Source organism: Mus caroli, chromosome 12, assembly GCF_900094665.2.
Source record: "Mus caroli chromosome 12, CAROLI_EIJ_v1.1, whole genome shotgun sequence".
NCBI classification, from domain to species: domain Eukaryota; kingdom Metazoa; phylum Chordata; class Mammalia; order Rodentia; family Muridae; genus Mus; species Mus caroli.
This window is the reverse complement of record NC_034581.1, coordinates 17,562,152-17,581,265: the sequence shown is the minus strand read 5'-3', so window position 1 is coordinate 17,581,265 and position 19,114 is coordinate 17,562,152. Positions and strand designations below refer to the sequence as shown.

General features: G+C 46.3%; 1 protein-coding gene across 5 annotated transcripts in view; it reads right to left on the bottom strand.

Moving 5' to 3' along the window:
- Asap2 (ArfGAP with SH3 domain, ankyrin repeat and PH domain 2) overlaps positions 1-19,114 on the bottom strand; it is a 157,380-nt gene that overhangs the window by 131,458 nt on the left and 6,808 nt on the right. Inside the window, exon 1 of one of the 5 annotated variants that reach the window (XM_029484886.1) lies at positions 2,747-2,802. The exons of the other annotated variants lie outside the window; for them this stretch is intronic. Within the exon in view, the coding sequence (XP_029340746.1) occupies positions 2,747-2,755 (9 nt within the window). The 5' untranslated portion in view covers positions 2,756-2,802. Of the gene's footprint in view, positions 1-2,746; positions 2,803-19,114 lie in introns of those variants that run through there. 5 annotated transcript variants of the gene reach the window in all.

Below are 19,114 nucleotides of genomic sequence, written 5' to 3'. Positions count from 1 at the left end.
GAAAGCTAATCTGGAATTTACAGGGCCGGAAGTGGCCGTTGGCTGAGTCTTTGCAAAGAGCCCCACAGCCTCAGGCTGAGCAGCCTGTAAGCTGGACTACCCCAGATGTGTCCCACTCAATAACACAGTCATCTGGTGCTAGGCAGGTCCACCTTTCTGCTCCTCAGCTCCACCAGCCCTGGGACCTGGAATGAGAGTTCCAGCTCCTGGATTCACACGGTGGGCAGAGCCTGCTTTGGAGACTGGTCAGGATCTGAGTGTCTCCTCCAGCCCCACAGGTTGCCTTCCCAAGTGTCCCAACAGTTTCTGGCTCCTCATGTAATTTTGAGATACTCTTACCACTCAACAGGGCTCCTACAGCAATCCTGACTCAGGGCAGCCAAGCTATGAATGTCTCCAATCTTACAGATTCAAAGTTCAAACCCAGAGAGATGACAGGTGGGACAGTCAGAGTCAGGACAAAGTGGAACCCAAGGCTGAGCTGGCCTGGACCTCCGGCTTTTCAACGTCCCTTGGGCACCCTTTCTTCTCTAAACGAGATGACAACACACACAGACTGTGTTTAACACTCACTGAGAGAACTGGAGACATGGCTCAGCTCTTCCGAAGGTCCTGAGTTCAAATCCCAGCAACCGCATGGTGGCTCACAACCATCCTCTGAACGACTCTGACGTCGTCTTCTGGAGTGTCTGAAGACAACTACAGTGTACTTACATATAACAAATAAATAAATCTTTAAAAAAACACTCACTGAGCACCGTCACCATGTCAGGTATGCAGTAAGTGCAATATAAGCATTTCTTAAACAAGTAAATGAGGTGTTTCCCTGGGTCACAACAGTGTCAGCTGGTTCGAGTCCAGCAGGCTTCAAGGCAGATAGACAGATGCTCTGAGCACTGTTCAGGCTAAGGCAGAACATAAGCTCTGTAGAAAACAGGCCAACTGTACCCTTTCTCTGCATTTTCTTTTAAAACATAGTAATCCCAGCCCACCATACTCATAAGTATTACTAAAGAATGAAATCTGAAAAATTTATAGAAAGCCCCTTCTTTGGGCAGGGGGTGGAGATGGGAGGGGGAGTCACAAACACTAAACAGCTATTGGGCCTATAAAGAAACAAGGAGCGCTTAGTAAAAAGCCTTTCATCAGCATAACCTAAACTGCCGGCTCATTGCCAGGAGACAATCGGAAGGGCAGGAGAGCAGGCCGAGAGCGCAGGTGGTGCCCCTGCTCATCGCTGCTCCACAGACTCTTCAAAGCCCTAGCATAATACAGGTCTCCATTATAGCTGCAGATCCCTATCAGAAGCTACCGCCAGAGTTAACCTCCCAGTCCTCCTGAACAATGACTGATGAATCAGACCCTTTCAAAGCCCTATCTCTCAATCTCCTAACACAGAGCAAGCTTGGTCCCACTGAGTGAAAGAAACCCGGAACACAGACTGGCGGCTTCTTCCCCGCCCTCATGGGCAGCCATTTGGAGCTCTGCTAGCCGTGGATCTGGAATAAACAGCAGCTGGGAGTGTTTAACCTGGAATTTCTTCCTCCCTGCTCCTCCCACACAGGGTGAAACTGACTCAAACAGCCTCTTGCTTTTTTTTTTTTTTTTCCTGGAACTCTCTTTGTAGAGCAGGTTGGCCTCAAACTCACAGAGTTCTGACTGCGTCTTCCTCCAGTGCACTGGGTTTAAAAGGCGTGCATCACCACACCCAGCTCCAAATTCAACCTTTAAACTGCAAGCTTTCCTAGAACCCGTAACTCCACAACTCCCAGGAAAGGGGTACCACCCCCTGCCACCTACGCTGGATTTGCTGATTACTTTTATGTGTTTACAAATACTTTCTTGTCTCTTTTTGGTTTCTGGTCAGAATCCCTTCTGTGAGCTCCCGGAGTACTGGAATTACAAGGGTGAGCCACCAACACCAAATCACAAATATTTCTTAACCATGTGTGATGTCACGGGCACAATTCAGGATTCTGAGAGCATGCTCTCAGGTCCTTGTCCCCATAAGATTTATGATTTAATAAGGTAAAGGGAGACAGGAATATACAAGTTTTTTTCTGGCTGAAGCCAGTGACTTCCTTCTGGTGAATGGGCTGAAGGTCTATCTCAGATGACCAGGAAAGAGAAAGCAGATGGGTTTTAGAAGAGATGGGGCCAGACTCTGGTTCTAACTAAAAAGGTCAAGTTCTGAACTCCAGCGGAGACAGAAGCTATTGAATAGTCTGGCTGATAATGGCAGGGCGGTGAGCTGGGCTGCAGGAAGAGAAAGGGGGTCCAGGTCAAGGAAAATTAAAGCAGCAGAGTAATTTACAGACTAGGAGATACAGCAGGAGGCCAGAGGTGCTGGCTACAGATGTCACTTCCAGAAAGGGCAGTAACGGCTAGGGCTGAGGGAAGAAAGAATCCCTTACCTACTGCAGGAAGGGCACCTGACCCTCAAGGGCAGCAGGGGAAAAGCCCCTAGGAAGGCACATCTCCAGCGAGAAGAGGAGACAGATCCACCAACCAGCAGCATAAGTGTGGAGATAGAGTGTGGATGCCAGAGACACCCAAACACCGGACAGGCCCAAGGAGAAGCTGGGATCAAGGCAGTGAGTGAGGCCTAGCTGGGCAGGAGCCAGGCTCTGACCTGGAGCTGTGGAGGAGGTGGGAGCTGCACATAACAGTGACAGGTGTTCCCTGGCACCTTGCTAAGAAAACCACATGGTGACCAGGCCCAGCCCCTGCCACACCAGGTGCATACCTTTGACATTAAGGGCTACAGCAGACTCCTCTTGGTCAAGGTCAGAGAAGGCAGAGGCAGAAACCCCCACCGAGAAGCTGAAGGACACTGTCACCTGTGGCCTGGAAGAGAAGCGGTCCTTGCTTGGCAGGGGGTTCTCGGCAGCAAACAAAAATGAGCAATGTTGCTTTCCCTTCCTTTCCGTTCTGTTGGTGGGAAGAGGAAATTCCTCCTGCACATTTGGGCACAGGAAGAAAAGGAAAGGAAGTGGTTCAAGGAAAGTCACCAACCCAGAACCTCAAACCAACCATCTCCACGCCGGGAGGGAGAGATTCGGCTGCCAGGAAGCAAGCTGGCCCATCATCAACCGAGGAGTAAGCCAAAGACATCCCTCCTGCCACGGGCCCCACCCCCACCCTTTCAGTGAGACAGTAAACACTGCACCTGGCTTTGCTGCCATTGTGGACACTGCTGCCGTCCTCAATGCCCTTGCCAGAACCCTCCTGATTAGAAAGGCAGGCATCTTCCTGGCAGCCTTTGCTTCAGAGAAAATTAAGCTTCCCTTCCTTCCTGATGTATGCAGGTAGCTCAGAAGATGCGAACACTATATTTAGCATCTCCACTCCCAGCAGCAGCAGCAGCAGCAGCAGCAGCAGCAGAGCCCTGACAATGTGTGGACACAGTTCTCTCCCTCTGGCGCTCCCTGAGGAGACTGGTCTCCCAGTCACCACTTGCGGAACAGCTTTCCCTCTAGGGAGAAAGAGCTTAGAGTTCTGCAGGTTCCAACTCCACCCCAGGTCCCGAGCTCAGCCCGGAGTTCCTGCCATGTCTCTATAAGGTAAACACGCCAGCCGTATTGGTGCTGGTCTATGACAGTCTGCACACGTCCCCATCACTGGTCCTTTGGATCGCCTGCCAGACCCTGTCCATTCCCACAGGTTGTTATGATGAATGTCTTGTTGTCATAGCAACTACCCCTGTGGTCTGTCATCGTCAGTTTCTGTGTCTGTTTCTTCTGAAAGTGACCTCACAAAAATCCTGGCCTCTACTCACATTGGTAAATGGTCTCATACCTGGAGAGGACAGACAGGCTGTCAATGAAGGACTAGGAGACAAACGTGACAATCCCTTTTGCAAGAATTATGAAGTTAGTCTCAGCCAGCAAAGTCTAGGACCCCTCCTTGTTGCTGCCACCAAAACCATCTCTTCTCCAATACACAGCCTTGGGCATTGTAACATGTCCCTTCCTAGAAATCGGTATACTCCATATGTGGCCTCCAGTGGTTTTATGTGCAGGTGACTCAGGACTACCTAACATGTTTATCATCTTTGCTGGCCCAGAAACACAGCTTCAGGCTTCTACAGGACACCAGCCATTTCCCAGCCAGCAATGCTACTCCACCTTGCGCTATATGCTTCGGACTCCCCTGTGCCCAGCTTAGTAAGAGGTTGGGTGTACAGGCTCGGACAATAGAGCTCTCAGGGAGTGTGAGCAGTAGAGGTGAGGCCAATGCTTGCCCTATGGAGGCCACCAAGTACTGTCTTGGCCCAGTGACCAGTCCCCAGAGCAAGAGCAAAGCACAGCCTAGAAGCTACTAGGCAGAATGGAACCCTCCAGCACACACTGCCTTGCCCACAACCTATCTCCAAATCTGCTGGGTTCTGTCTCTGACCATGAATTGATGAGGGTGGGCGGGGCACATGGCCTTCCTCACATAGTGCTGCCTTCCCTTCTCTGCACCACAGCCCTACTCTTTCTGCAAGGTTCCTATGTCCTGTGAAGACCATCTGAGTGGTCTGAGGGCAGCCTAGCACCACTCAATAGAGACGCTGAACCAACTCAACAGCCACAGTGTCTCTGAAAGCAGCCTCTGAGCTGCAGAAATATCACAAAAATTCCACAAGAAACAGGACTCCCAACACACCTGAACACTGAGGTGGAAAAAGCGGAAATTTCATTTCTGTTGCATAATGTCATTATCAACTAAGCATCATAACTTTGCATATATTCAGTACCAACAGAAAGAATTTGCATTGGAGTGGCCCAGGGCATGCATTTATGTATACATATATGTTTATATATGCTCGTGCACACACGCACACACACACACCCACACACACAAATGCTGTTGCCTGAGTCTGAAAAGTTCAGGATCCCAAGGGCAGTACTGTTCTCACCTCTGTGACAGTCAGAGAGGAAAAGACCACTTCGTCTACCTCACACAGGAAGGGTGCTGCCACCCTGTGCAAAGTGATGCAAATATTCCCTCTACCTGCCCCGAGTAGACTCACTCCCCCATCAACCACCCAACTCACCCCTGTCCTCAGACAGGGCAGAGACCAAGTATGAGAACATAGCACAAACAGGTGAGGATGTGAAAGAGTGGTGGAGGGCATCACACTAGCCTCAAAGCCTGGACACCACTTAGCTTTCATCCCAAATCCCTTTCTCTTCTCAAGAACAACACTGAGTGAGTGGGCAGGAAGCAAAGACAGAAATACACATTGAATGGGAATGAATGCCCACTATGACAGATAACATGAGCATATTGTTAATGCTGAAGGAGGAGAAGGAGGACTCTCGAGATGCTCCGTTCCTGTGGGAAACAAGTCGAGATTAGGACTTCCTTGGGGTTGTGTGGCTAAGCAGGACTCCTTATCAAATACACAACATGCACTGCCCCGCTCATAACACTGTAAGGTCTGCTCTCCCCAGGCTACAGCAATTATCTGGGTATTATGAATAAGCAGCACCTCTTCCCAGAGCAGCTAATACAGCCGGTATTAATAGTAACCAGCACTAACAATCAGTGCACACACTGCACATGAAATCCCTTCTCAGAGCCTGGACAGAGACGTGCACAGGAGGAGGATCTGGGCGCCCACATAGTGACGTGGTAGTAACACTTTTGTGATTTTTGTTCTTGTTGTTTTTATGCTTTCAGGGCTTTTTGCTTTGTTGTTTTGCTCTGTGGAATAGGCTGGCCTGAAATTCATGGTGATGCTCATCAGTCTCCTGTATTACCTCTCAGAGAACTTTGTAATTACAGGTATACAAGGGCACGTGCGCGTGTTTGTGTTTGTGTGTGTGTGTGTGTGTGTGTGTGTGTGAATGTGCACTTGCCAATTCTACAAAGTCATTACTGAGGACTCTCAGACACTCAGCTGGTTCTAGAAAACAAGACGGTCACTCACTCGACAAGACGCACTATCAGGTTCCAGTTCCAGACTCTGGGACAACTCTGACCCCGTATCCTACTTTATGAATCATTAAAGACCATCAGGGGGCATCTAGCTGTCTGCAAAGCTTGCAAAAGGTCTATTCTATCCAAACAGTGTTTTGAAAATAACCGAGTCAAAGTAAAAGCGAGAGCTTATTTTACAAAGAAAAGAAAAATGACCTCGCACAGTCAGGAATCTGCGACTGGTTTCAGGAACTGAGAACAAATGCAGGAAGCGGGCTAGTGTGAGTGATGTGGGTACTGTTCTGTAGGAGGACAGCCACTGAGGGATGCCCAGGGAGGGCCGACAATGCTCACGTGGGCAGCATTACTGGACACGGTGGCATTTCCCCCTTACATCTATCCTTACAGCTGGGGGCTGATGGGAACAACAGGGGTCACACACCCTAAAAATGCAGGCTACTGGACATGGAAGCTGCTCAGATACAGGAAGACTGGGGATGCTGGGAGGAAAATTAGGGGATCCAGACTCACTTGAGGATGTGGTCAGAGCATCACTCCTCCGTCCTAGCTGACATGCATCACTCTCCCCTTGCTCAGCTGACCATAGTCCTGTCTCAGCTCCCCTGGCAAACCTAGGTGGGGAACCCTAATCCCCACACAGCAGGAAGGTGGGGCTGGTTTAAGACACCTCTGCTAACACTCCTCAGTATCCAAGGGCTGCTTTTCCCTGGTGAGAGCTGGGGCAGCCCACACCTACCAGTGATGCTAAAGACAGTCTGATCCAAGCATATGGCCTGCTGGCACTTTCCCTGGATGGGTTACCTTCCTAAGCAACCTATGGCCAGCTCCCTGAGCCTTCCACTCATAAACAGCCTGTGTCCAGACAGGAAGAAGTGATAAGGAGTGGTCATGTGTGACAGCAAGGGATAATAAGCTTTGGGTTGGGGCCAGCATCCAGCCCAACAACTCCACTCTCCTATCTTTTCTACAGAGGCCTGCAGCAGTGGCAGGGAGCTGAACTTGCCAAAATACAGGTTCCCCAGGCTGGAAGGTGCATTTGAAGTCACTGCCCAAGAGTCTCAGATCAAGAAACAGGCACACGGTATGGGGGGGGTGGGGGTTGCAGACTGGTCCCTACTGTGGCCTCAAGGGAAAACCCTGCCCTCCAGGGTACACAGCTCTAGAACAAGCTTCATATAAATAAATGCTGCATTGATAAATGACTTTTAAACAGGTTCCTTAAGTGTAGGGATGAGATGGCATTTTGATATTCTTACTACTACCATCACTGACTTCTAGTATCCAGCCTTCATTTCTCCATTTAGAGCCAGCTGGGCTGACACTAGCTTCCCAGCTCCTCTCCAGTTCAAGGGGATCAGAAAGACATGTTCGGGTTCATGGAAGCAAAGCAAGCCCTGCTTCAAGGACCTTTCCCCTGAAGTGTGCTTCATCCTCTCCCCCTCCTCCCCCTCCCCCTCCCACCCCCCCCACCCCCCTCTTTCTGGTAGACCACTGTTTCTCCTTCACCCAGCTCAGGAGCTCCTGGAAGGCAGGAGCTCTGAGCATCAGAGGCCTCTACAGAGCTGCAATGAAGGAGAGAAAAAAGGCCTGAGCAAGCCAACCACAGCCCAACAACTCCAGAGACATATGATAGGCCTAACAGTGGATGCATGAGTGGCATATTCCTTCCTCAGCACAGGTCCCTCATCTACCTTACAATGGCTAATGTCTCCTATAAGATTCACTGCCTCGGGATAGGACTTGAAATGTAAATGAGGCCGGGCGTGTTGGCGCACGCCTTTAATCCCAGCACTCAGGAGGCAGAGGCAGGAGGATTTCTGAGTTCGAGGCCAGCCTGGTCTACAAAGTGAGCTCCAGGTCAGCCAGAGCTATAAAGAGAAACCCTGTCTCGAAAAACCAAATAAATAAATAAATAAATAAATAAATAAATAAATAAATAAGAAATGTAAATGAATAAAATATCTAATAAATGAAAAGAAAAAAAAAAAAGATTCACTGCCGCTGGCCTTTCTCCTACTCTCCACCCCCAGCTGCATGGTCTTCCTTAAGTCCCACAAACTCCTGAATCCATTTCCAAAGGTCAAGCTCAGCCCTCCATAACCAGCTCTGACCCACCAGTCCCCAGGCTTATGTGTGATCTGAAGAGGGAAAACCAGAAATAAAGAGGCCAAGGGCAAAAGCACTAACTTTCACTGACCATAAATTTCCAGGGGTAGACATGGCTGCTTCTATGGGCCGTTAAACACCTGGTCACTGCAGCAGGCAAGTCTTTAAAGAAGGGTCTGTAAGTGACATAGACCACTGCAAGTACATATAGCATGTGACAACCAGCCTGCATGAGACCTCAACTCAGGCTAAGAGTCTATGTCTCCTCCTCTGAGATTCCCAAGCTACAAGAGAGAGAACCCAGGACACACTCCCAGCTCAGAGGAGGGCCTGAAGCTGTGTTGGGTACCACCTACACCTCACAGGACTTTGTGACTCTCAGCCTCCATGATAGAACCTTTGCAGGGATGACAGTCAAGAGACAGATGGGTGGATGGACAAAAAAAAGATACCCAAATACATCAAAGAATAACCACCTTAAGGATTGGGAGAAGAGCTGGGTGGGGGTGACACACACATTTAGTCCCAGAGACAGAAGGAGCTTTGAATTTGAGGCCAGCATGGTCTACCTTAAGAGAGCCAGGACTACATAGAGAAACCCTATCTCAAAAAACCAGAAACAAACAGAGGGGGGGGGGGGGATAAAGAAAGAAAAATAAAGACAAGAAGAGAATGATTCTAGCCGGGCGTGGTGGCGCACGCCTTTAATCCCAGCACTCGGGAGGCAGAGGCAGGCGGATTTCTGAGTTCGAGGCTAGCCTGGTCTACAAAGTGAGTTCCAGGACAGCCAGGGCTACACAGAGAAACCCTGTCTCGAAAAACCACAAAAAAAAAAAAAAAAAAAAAAAAAAGAGAGAGAATGATTCTAATAGATGTGAGGATTGAGGAAGAGTTATAGGGAAGAGGATCAATATTTTTCAGTGAAGAAATTAGGTATTAATTAAAATACTATAGGGAGCAGAGACTTCAATAATTCTTGAAATACTTTCCTGTTCCTCTAAGTGCTTCAAAATGTGCCATGACGACCTTGATTATGGCGACTATAACAAGCCTTTTAAGGAGGACTGCCTGGATGTGGACACCCAACACACATCCCCTGAGCCACAGGCTGGACACCATTAAAACTTACTCTTTACCCTGGGCATGAGGACAGAGACAGAAGCACACACTGGCACACTCCCTCATAGGAAGATTTTCCTCTCCTCATACTTGACACAGGTGTCCACAGGCCTGTCCACACATCACAGAAACCCGAGTCTGTATCATTCTGCCATTGACCAAATGCCCCCCCCCCCCACAGAGAAACCACAGGAAAGAACTGTTCACATGGATAATTTTTCTCAGGGAACATGAGCTCATAAATTACACATCAAATTCAAATAACCTATTTTCATGGCAACGTTCCTTGAGGGATTACATGGTTCTCAGCCCACTGAGGCAGACTTTCCCTGATTTGGGCTCAGTTTCTGTTTAGTTTGGGGAGCAAGAACTGCTTTGAAGTACTAGGGACCATCACCAGGGCTTCATCCACATCAGACAAGCTGTCTTATGGTGTCTTATCCCAGTCTCTGATCTCAGGGCATCTTAATGAGAATCCGCATGCGTCAGGAGATGCTAGCTGAGGCTGAGTGAGACCTTCTTTGGGATCCCTGGAGAAGGGAGTAGTCCTGCCCTTCTATTCTGGTCTAATCGTCCTTTCTCCTTCCCACTGTCTCCTATTAAGGGAACATGGGGGACCCTGCCGCTCCGGATCACTGTGTCTCCCTTGTTCACCCCCCCACCCCCAACTCTCATGTGTGCGTGTCCTGTGGCTGACAGCTTACAGTGCATTTTTCTTTGGAAAAAAACAGTTAACAAATGTCTAAAATATTCATTCATCTGCTGGCACTGCCACTCCATGATTCAGCCCCAAATCTAACAGACTGTCAGCTACACACTGGAGACAGCAGTCCTTGCTGTGTCTGAGGCAGAAATTAAGCTCAGAATGAGACAGGCTGGGGCCTCCCTGGCTAGTATACAAATGAACGAAGGATCGAAGAAGGCTCATAAATTAAAGGAGCAAATGAAACAGGGCCCCTTAAGGTATTTCATATTAGCGACAACTAAAGCCATCTTGTCCTGGGATCAATCAAGCCCTCTCTTACTTTGACCATAAAGAAATTGTACACTCTGAAAATTAAGCTCCAATATGGCTATCGAAGATAATAAATCGTTTGAAAAGATAGAGCAATATGCCTCAGCTCTGGAAGGTTGTGAGGAGGAGCAGCAGCAGTAGGAAAGGAAATCCATGTTCCCTGTCACTGCTCAGGGAGTGGACAGATACAGGGCTCTGCTGCCAGAAACCCCAAGCTACAGTTTCATCCCAGACCCCCATGTGGTAGACAACACAGGCCCAGGAGGTCTACAAACACACCAGGAAAAAGAGGGAGACCAACCCAGGCTTCAGACACTGCAGCCTAAGCATCCTAGAGGGAGAGTCGGTGCACAGACACAGTGTTGCTTCCCCGGGGGCCCTCTCTCCCACTGCAAACAAATCCAGCAGACTTTGAGCTCTTCCAAACGGCACAGGAGGGCCTGGACAAGCTTTGGCGGAGGCAAATGAAAGCTACACGTCCTGACAACCTGACTGCAGCAGGAGAAAACCAGCATCGTTCATTTCCAAAAAGGAACAAACAGGAGAGTGTAGTGTGACAAGGACCAGGAGAGTGTAGTGTGACAAGGACCAGCAACCTCGACCTCAGTGAAGAAGAGTGGCTGCCCTGAGAGACCAAGTCAAGAAAATGCTCGTGGAAAGACAACCCAGCCAGACAGACCCATTGACAAGGGGGGATATGGAATTGAATGTTACAGAGAGCATTCAGCCCTGGCTCCCACTGAACCAGAAATGGGGTGACTTGCAAACACCATGAGCAAATGAAGTATCTCCTAAGAATCAGACAGAGATGCCCCTGCTATTTTCCTTTGCAACCAAACTCCAGGTTTCTGAGCCGTCCCAGTTTTTCAGTACACAGAAAAACCAAATGAGAAGGAAGATGAATCCAATTATATAGAAGCAATTTCAGCCACATATAAAAAGTAGTTATTTTAATATTAAAGTCGGGGCTGGAAAGATGCCTCAGTCACTAGAGGTGCCTGCATGACCACCTCAGCTCAATCCCCAGGGCCACATAATGAAGGTGAGACAGACTTGTTTGGAAAAAGTTTTCTCTACATAACCTTGGCTGTCCTGGAATTCATTCTGTAGACCAGACTGTCCTCAAGTTCACAAAGATCTACCTGCCTCTGCCTCCCAAGTGCTAGAATTAAGGTGTGTATCACCACATCCAACATAAGAACAGACTTCTTAAAGTTGTCCTATAACTGCTACACGTTTGCATGAGATGTGTACCACAATGTGTGTGTGTATGTGTGTGCACACAATTAAAAAAATAAGCTTTAAAAATATACCTAACTCAATCATTCAGAAAATTACCGTTCTGGAAACCAAAGGATATTTTAAAATGATCAACACTTGATCCAGCAATTAGACAAGAAAAAGAAATAAAGCGGCCAGCTCATCTTACAGCTATCTCTATAGATGGTGTTGTGTTACAGAAAATCCGAAGACTATACACACAACACAGAAGCAGAACCAGTAAGCAAATGCATCAAGGTTCAGCTTCTAATTAGGGTACAAGCATCAACTGTATTTCTATACACTAATAACCTAGAAACAAAGCTAAGAAAATGATTCCACTCACAATAGCATCCAGAAGAATAAAATATTTAAGAACAAATTTTAAAAAGTAATGTAAAGATATATACAGTAATAACCATAAAACATTGCTAAATTAAATTTTAAAAAAATCAACGGGAACACATCTTAACTACAGAGATACAACGATGTTTGCTGGTGTCTATGTTCCTCAAACTGATCTATGGAGTCCATATTATTCCCCAGGAGTCTTACCTGGCTTATTTGCAGATGTTAAACGTGATCCCACAAAACTGCCAGGGAACCAAAACACTGAAGTAATCTTAGAGAGGAACAGTTAAGACTCCCACTTCCTCTGAGCACTAACTCTAAAACAATGGAGTTATATACAGAGAGGGCAATGGGATGGAGGGGGAGTCCACAGATCTTCATGTTTAAATGTAAGTCTCAGAACTGCAGAGGTGCTCAGCAGCTAAGAGCATGTTGTCCTAGCTTGCTCTTTTTATTACTGTATATAGACAAGGACCAAAAGTGACTTCATCTTTAAGCTCACAGTCCATCTCCAAGTGAAAACGAGGCAGGAACCTGGGGACCGGAATTGAAGCAGAGACTCTGGAAGAACATAGCTTACTGGCTTGCTCTTTGTGGTTTTCTTATCTAGCCCAGGATCTCCTGGCCAGGGATGGCCCTGCTGCAGTCACTAGTGCGTCGATCACTAAAGAGGAATATGCCCACAGACTTTCTTACAGGCCATTCCTCGGTTGAGGTTTCCTCTTTACAGATAACCTGAGGTTGTGTCAAGTTAACAAGAAACTAACCGTACACAGAGTGTGTCTGTGGCTCTTACAGAGAACCCAGTTCCCAAGACAGGCAGCTTACAACTGGCTGTAACTCCAAATCCGGGGGATCTGATGCTCTCTTCTGAACTCTGCGGACTGGACTCATACTTGCACAGTCACACATACATATATGCATAATTCAATTTTTTTAAATAAAAAATTTAAATGTTTTGTTTTAAAAGATACCATAACGTGAATGAAATGACAATCCAAAAATGAGAGCATCTTCAGGGTACAAGTTACCATCTAGTGCCCAGAATGTATGATGTGTGTGTACAATAATAAAAAGACAACCAATATAAAAATGGGCAAAGAATTTGAAAAGTTAGACCTCCAAAAATAATATATACAAACAGCCACAAGCATGTTAAACACAGCTTGACATCATTAGCCGTCTATCCATCAAGGAAATGCAAATCAAATCAACTCACAGTGAGATACAACTTCATGCTCCTAAGAATGGACATAATCAAAAAAGACAGACAATAATTAGTGTTGACAAGGATGTGGGAAAATTGGAACGCTTACAAATGGCTGGAGGGAATACAAAGTAATATATCCATTTTAAAGTCTGGCAGTTCCTCGTTCCTCAAAAACTTCAATACAGAGTCACCTATGACTTAGCAATTCAGCTCCAAGAGAAGTGAGAGTGTATGCCTACACAGAAGCTTGAAAAAAAAATTTTAGTGCATCATTCCTAATAGCCAAAAAGCAGAAATAACTGTGTTGCAACACACCATGAAATACGATTCAGCCATTAAAAGGGGCAACATGCGGCTTCTTGCTACAACATAAATGAACCTTGCAAACATCAGTTTCACAAAAGAAGACAACACAAAAAGCCATAAAATATCTGATCCCATATATGACATGTCCACAGTAAAGAAATCCAAAGGCCAAAAACAAATCAATGGAGGCCCAGAGTGAGAGGGGGAAGGGGACAACAGAGAGACCACTAACAGGTATGATGTTTCCTATTTGAAAAAAAAAAAAAAGGTTCTAGAATTGAAAAGAGGAGACTAGACTCTGGGGATGTATCAAAATTCACAGAAGTGGATACTTTGAAGCAATGCTTCTCAGCCTGCCGGTCTCCACCCCTTTAGCAAACCTCTATCTCCAAATATTTTATAAAACAATTCATAACAGTAGCAAAATTACAGTTATGAATTAGCAATGAAAAGAATTGTACGGCTGGAGGTCAACGCAACATGAAGAACTGTATTAAAGGGTCACAGTATTAGGAAGATTGAGAACCAGTGCTTGACAAGGATGAGGGATAGTGAGAGGGAAACAAAGTCTTTCTCTGTAGACAGAGCTGGCTAGGAACTCACTAAGTCAACAGATAAAACTGATCTCAAACTTGAACTGTCCACCCGGCCTCAGTAACAGGATTCTATGTATTATCATGCCCGAACAATTTCATAATACATGTGTTTGATTTAAAAAAAAAAAAAAATACATGTTTGATTTTCTTTAAAGCAAAAATAAAAAGTACCACAAGACAAAGAAACAATCCTAATGTAAATAATTAAGCTTGAAGATAGATGATTAAAAGCCTCTCTTGCCTTTTCAGAACTACAAGTAGCCGTTTCTTGCTGATATTTATTCCTACCTAAATTCAATATATGTGACACAGACAACCATGGTGATTTCAGGCTGGAGAGGGTGCCCATAGATAGCTAAACCCCTAACGTTAGAGGGCAGACTTCCTGGGAGAAATTCAAAGTCACACAGTAAAACAGAGGCCCGGTCAAAACTGGACCCCAGCCCTCCTAACTCCCTGGCTACTAATATCATCCCAGCACAACACAAACAACAAAGAACCGTGGAAACTGATGCAATGTGAGACATCAAATCTTCCAAGGATGAACACACCACTCTCCTCTGTCTAACACCTCAATATACAAAAGTCAGAGGGCTGGACAGATGGCTCAGAGGTCAAGAGCAGTTGCAGATCTTGCAGAGAAACTGTGTGTAGTTCCCGGAACCCACATGGAGGCTCCTAACCATCTACAAACCTCGGTTCCAGCTCTGATGCCTATTTCGACCTCCTCAGGCTCCTGCACATCTATCCATACAGGCTCACACAAATACACAATACGTAAACAAATAAATGAATCAATGTTAGAAAGAAAGCCAATATTCGTGCAACATTCAGTATCCCACATTAGTTACCACAAAACCTTCTGATCATTAATACAACCTGCCTTTTGCCAGAGACACACAGAACAAAGCAGAATTAAGAGACCAATGCATGTTGTCCATGACTGCAAAAAACCACAGGCAACACAGCCCTGCTTGTCCCAAACTTCAGACAGCAGTGAACCCAACAGAATTCCAGATCATGTGACAACTGTCATGGTGACTGCAGATACATCTGGATATTTGGGGAGGGACTCTTTACAGTGGGGAGCAGAGGAGATCAAGCTCATTGTGACCTCCACCTTCTCGAAAAGTACAACTATAAAAACAGCCAAGTGATTGATAAAGATAGGCAAGAAGAGGGTCACTCAAAGTAAAGTATATTCATCCAGTCCTCCATTATTACAGGCATAGCCAGTGGTCACTGGTTCAGACCCAAAAGCTTCTTAGTAACAGATGAGGAGCTTCAAGGGAATATATATAGCACACATCTCCTCCAAGTCCCCTAACAGAGAACAGGTGTCAGATTCTGCCTGGACTTATACATCCCTGAGACATCTTTCAGAGTCAACTAACATTGCACAGATCTGCTGGCCTGGAAGACACACCCTGAGTCCGTTCACTATGAGGTCTTTATATACACAACCCAGATGGTTTTCTGGAACCCACAGCCCTAAGCAACCAGATGTATCATTTGACAACTCACTGTGTGGCAGTGAAGGCCTCTCAGTAAACGCCTCTAGAGGCTACAGAGGCAGTTCAGTTGGTAGAAGGTTTGCCTGGCATTCTAGAGGCCCAGGGTTTGATCCCTGGCACCACATAAAACAAGCATGATGACACATGCTGTAACAGCAGCCTTCAAAGGTGGAGGCAGAGGCAGGAGGATTCAAAAATCTAAGGTCATATTTGGTACATAGAGTTCAAGGCTACCCTGAGGCCCTGACTCAAAAGTAAACAAGAAAAGAAAAGCCTCTAAAAAGGGCCTCTAATGCTACCTGTCTCCCCAGGGGTTAGCACTTGATATCTCTGGAGTTGTCAGTCTTGGCTCCTCTAAGTTGACAACAATGGAAGCTGGCCTGCAGAGACTCAATGGACACCAGCTTGCACTAAGGAAACCCACCTCTGTACAGTGAAAGGACATTGAAGAACCAACCAGAGTGGTCAGAACTCCTGTTTTGTCAACTGCTGAAACCCAGAGTCACATGACTCCATGGTGCCTATATGACCTCTCTCAAAAAGGAATAACCTTAAATAAGCCCATTTAATGCTTTCTTACTTTACAATTACAATTTCTTTACTTTTTGAAATTGTAATATAATCTCATCATTTCTATTCTCTAAACCAACCCACATACCCCCGCTTCCTCTCTTTCAAATTCATTACCTCTCTTTTCCTTTGTTATTTTATACATATATGTATATTCCCTAAACATATAAACACAGCCTGCACAATCTGCATAATATTATTTATATGTCTGGCTTCGGTGCTGACCATTTGGTATTAGGCAACCAACTGGCAAAAGCACATTTTCTTAACATAGAATTAAAGCCTATAAAAAGACTGGTTATTGTCACTGTCTTTAAAAACAAAACCACAAGATTTCTTCTGTGAAATTAGGGAGAGGGGTCCTAAAAGTCTGCTGATTTGTTAAAAGTCTATGTCAAGGGAACCCATCATTAAAAGATACTGTCTTCATCAACCACCTGATGTTATCGGCAAAGCCATCACCAGCATCCAGTAGAAAGATGACATCATTAATAACACCCTTGGCAGAGCAGCCTCCTGCCAGAGTGTGAGCAATGGCTGCAGAGCCCGACTCTGCAGGGCTGGGCTAGGCGGGACAGGAAAAGGAAAGAGCGTCTCCAGGGAGCAAGGAAGGAAACAGAGCAGCCCCAGGGATCTACTGGAGTTCCCACTCTGGAAAAGTACCAGAGCCCACTCACTAAAAACAGCAACAAAAGCAACAGTCTTGACCCAAAGGCATCAATGCAGCAAAGGTTTCTTTAGGCACCAGCTCTACAGAACAGGTGGCTGCAGAAACAACAGACTCTGATGCCAAATGCTTGATCTGAGTTCTAGGGAGATGACCCAGTGGATAAAGCACTTGTCATGCAAAGGTGAGGACAGAGTTCAGATCCCAGAACCCACACAACTATTGGATGGGCATGGTAATCCAGGGCTTGGAAGGTAGAAATGGGAGACCCCAGGAGCAAGTAGCCTAGCCTGTATCTGTGAGCTCTAAATTCAATTGTGATCTCTTCCTCAATTAATAAGATTAAAACATGATCAAAGGAGACTCCTGATATCAACATCAGGCCTCTACACACACAAGTGCAGCAGACACACACGTACATGGAGGGAAAAAACCTTGGTCCAAATCATGGCTCCAACTCAGTCCAGCTCTGTGAAGTCCATAAGGTGATCGATCTTCTCTATGACTTCAGTAACTACCACGTTATAATGAAGGATACCTGGTACTCAGTAATGCCCAAGAAATATAATAAAGGTAGAGGGACCACCCAGTGTCCAGCATGCTCTGCTGCAGCAGTGACCTCGTACATAACCTCACCAGAAGAGCAATGTCCATCAAGCCTCCCTTGATCCCCTGGGAAGAAGGTGCCTAGGAATCTACTATCATTTCCCACTGAAGCTTGTCCTACATCAAGGGCAGCATATAATAACATGTAAGACCAACCAGGAGAGTACAAACAGTTGAGCTGGCCTGCAGAAGCCACCGGGTTCTGATCCTAACTACTAGACTCTGAGGTACAACTACAGGCCTGCTAGACTCAGAAGCATACTACAGAGCCAGAGAACTGCCCATGACCTCACCATGGAGGAAAGAGGGTTATCCTGGTGACATCAAAGTTGGGCAGTGCCCCACTCCCCTAGGGCTCTTCTAAACACCTCTACTACATCACAAGCTAACACTGGCTCAGCCTGTGACTGTTCTCAGCTAGACTCCTAGAACCAGTTCATGAAACTGACCATAGTTATACAGTCTGGTTTACAGAGTTTGCAAAGAACCAGCCATCCAAAGTCAAATTCGAGACATCGTCCCATCAAACCTAGAATCTTTAGCCTGAACTTAAGAGATCTATATTCTATTTGGATGAGAGGGGGAAAAAATGGATATGTGGACACATCATTAGCATCTAACTGAAATCCAGCCTTTCTTCAACTGGGAATGAAAGCAGCACATCCCAATTAGTGTTACTGTTACCCGGGCCTCAGAAAAAAGGTGCCACAGCCCTACATTGTAATTATTAGCAATGTCACACCGTATTATTTACACTCATAGTACTCCACAACTGAAGTACCTATCCAACCCAATAATAAATCCTGGCATCATTTTTAAAAACTGACATATCAGTATGCATATCTCCTTTTAATGTTTTACAAACTGAATTCAGTATAATTGGTTCCATTTGAAATCTTTATTCTACATGTTAACCTCTTTCTGCAGGGTACCTGGAATAATACTCCCAGCGCTCAGAGGCTGAAAGGGAGCACCAAAGGCCAGCCTGGGCTACATGGNAAGCTGACGGAAAGAACAAGAGAAGTACACAGTCCTTCTAAAAAGAGGTATGTTGTCAAAGAGGTCCATGCACAGAATAGAAAAACTTAAAACTCATACACAACCTGAGGGTCAGTCTTCAGCAGGCCTGTCCTCTTTCACAGCCCAGGCACTTGACAGTGATACTACATGACAGGTACCTAAATATATATATGAAGAGAAAGAGTCACCCAAATTCCTTTGGAAGAATAAGCACCATCATAAAGGCACTGGCTCAGCATTCCAGTTCCAAGCGGTGATCCCTTTATCCTGCAGCAATACAAGTCCTCCAGCCAGCCAATCTTCACGGTAGGCCTGGTCTCTACCACTAAGGCATGCTGGACAGTGCCACCTTTACCTTGGGGATGATAGGAGACCCATGCTTCAAGTATCAGGGGATGACCCCCAGTTCAAAGGACACTTCTGAACTGCCACCACCGCAGCACCCAAATGAACCCCTACTCCTTTGCTGGTCTCCCCACTTTTCTCCTGGGCCTAGGAACAAGCACTGAAATGTCTTTAAACTGTGAAGTGGTGGCTGGAGAAATGATTTATTGTAAGAGAACTTCCACAGCCAACTTGCAAATTCTCTCCCCAAGGTAAAGCCCAGTGCTATCTGGACCTAAGCCACCCCTCCACACAGGACCCTCCCCTCTCCCTCACCTCTGATCACAGGCCTTCTGTCTGCCCTGATACTCACATCTCAGCCCTTTTCCAGGACTCCTCTATGCCCAGGTCTTTGCAAGCAGGCAGCCTCTACATTCCAGACTGCTCAAAGGTCACCTCTGCAGAGAGGCCTGTCTTGACTTCAGTTTCCTCCCTTCCAAAACCACATCCTTTCCCCAA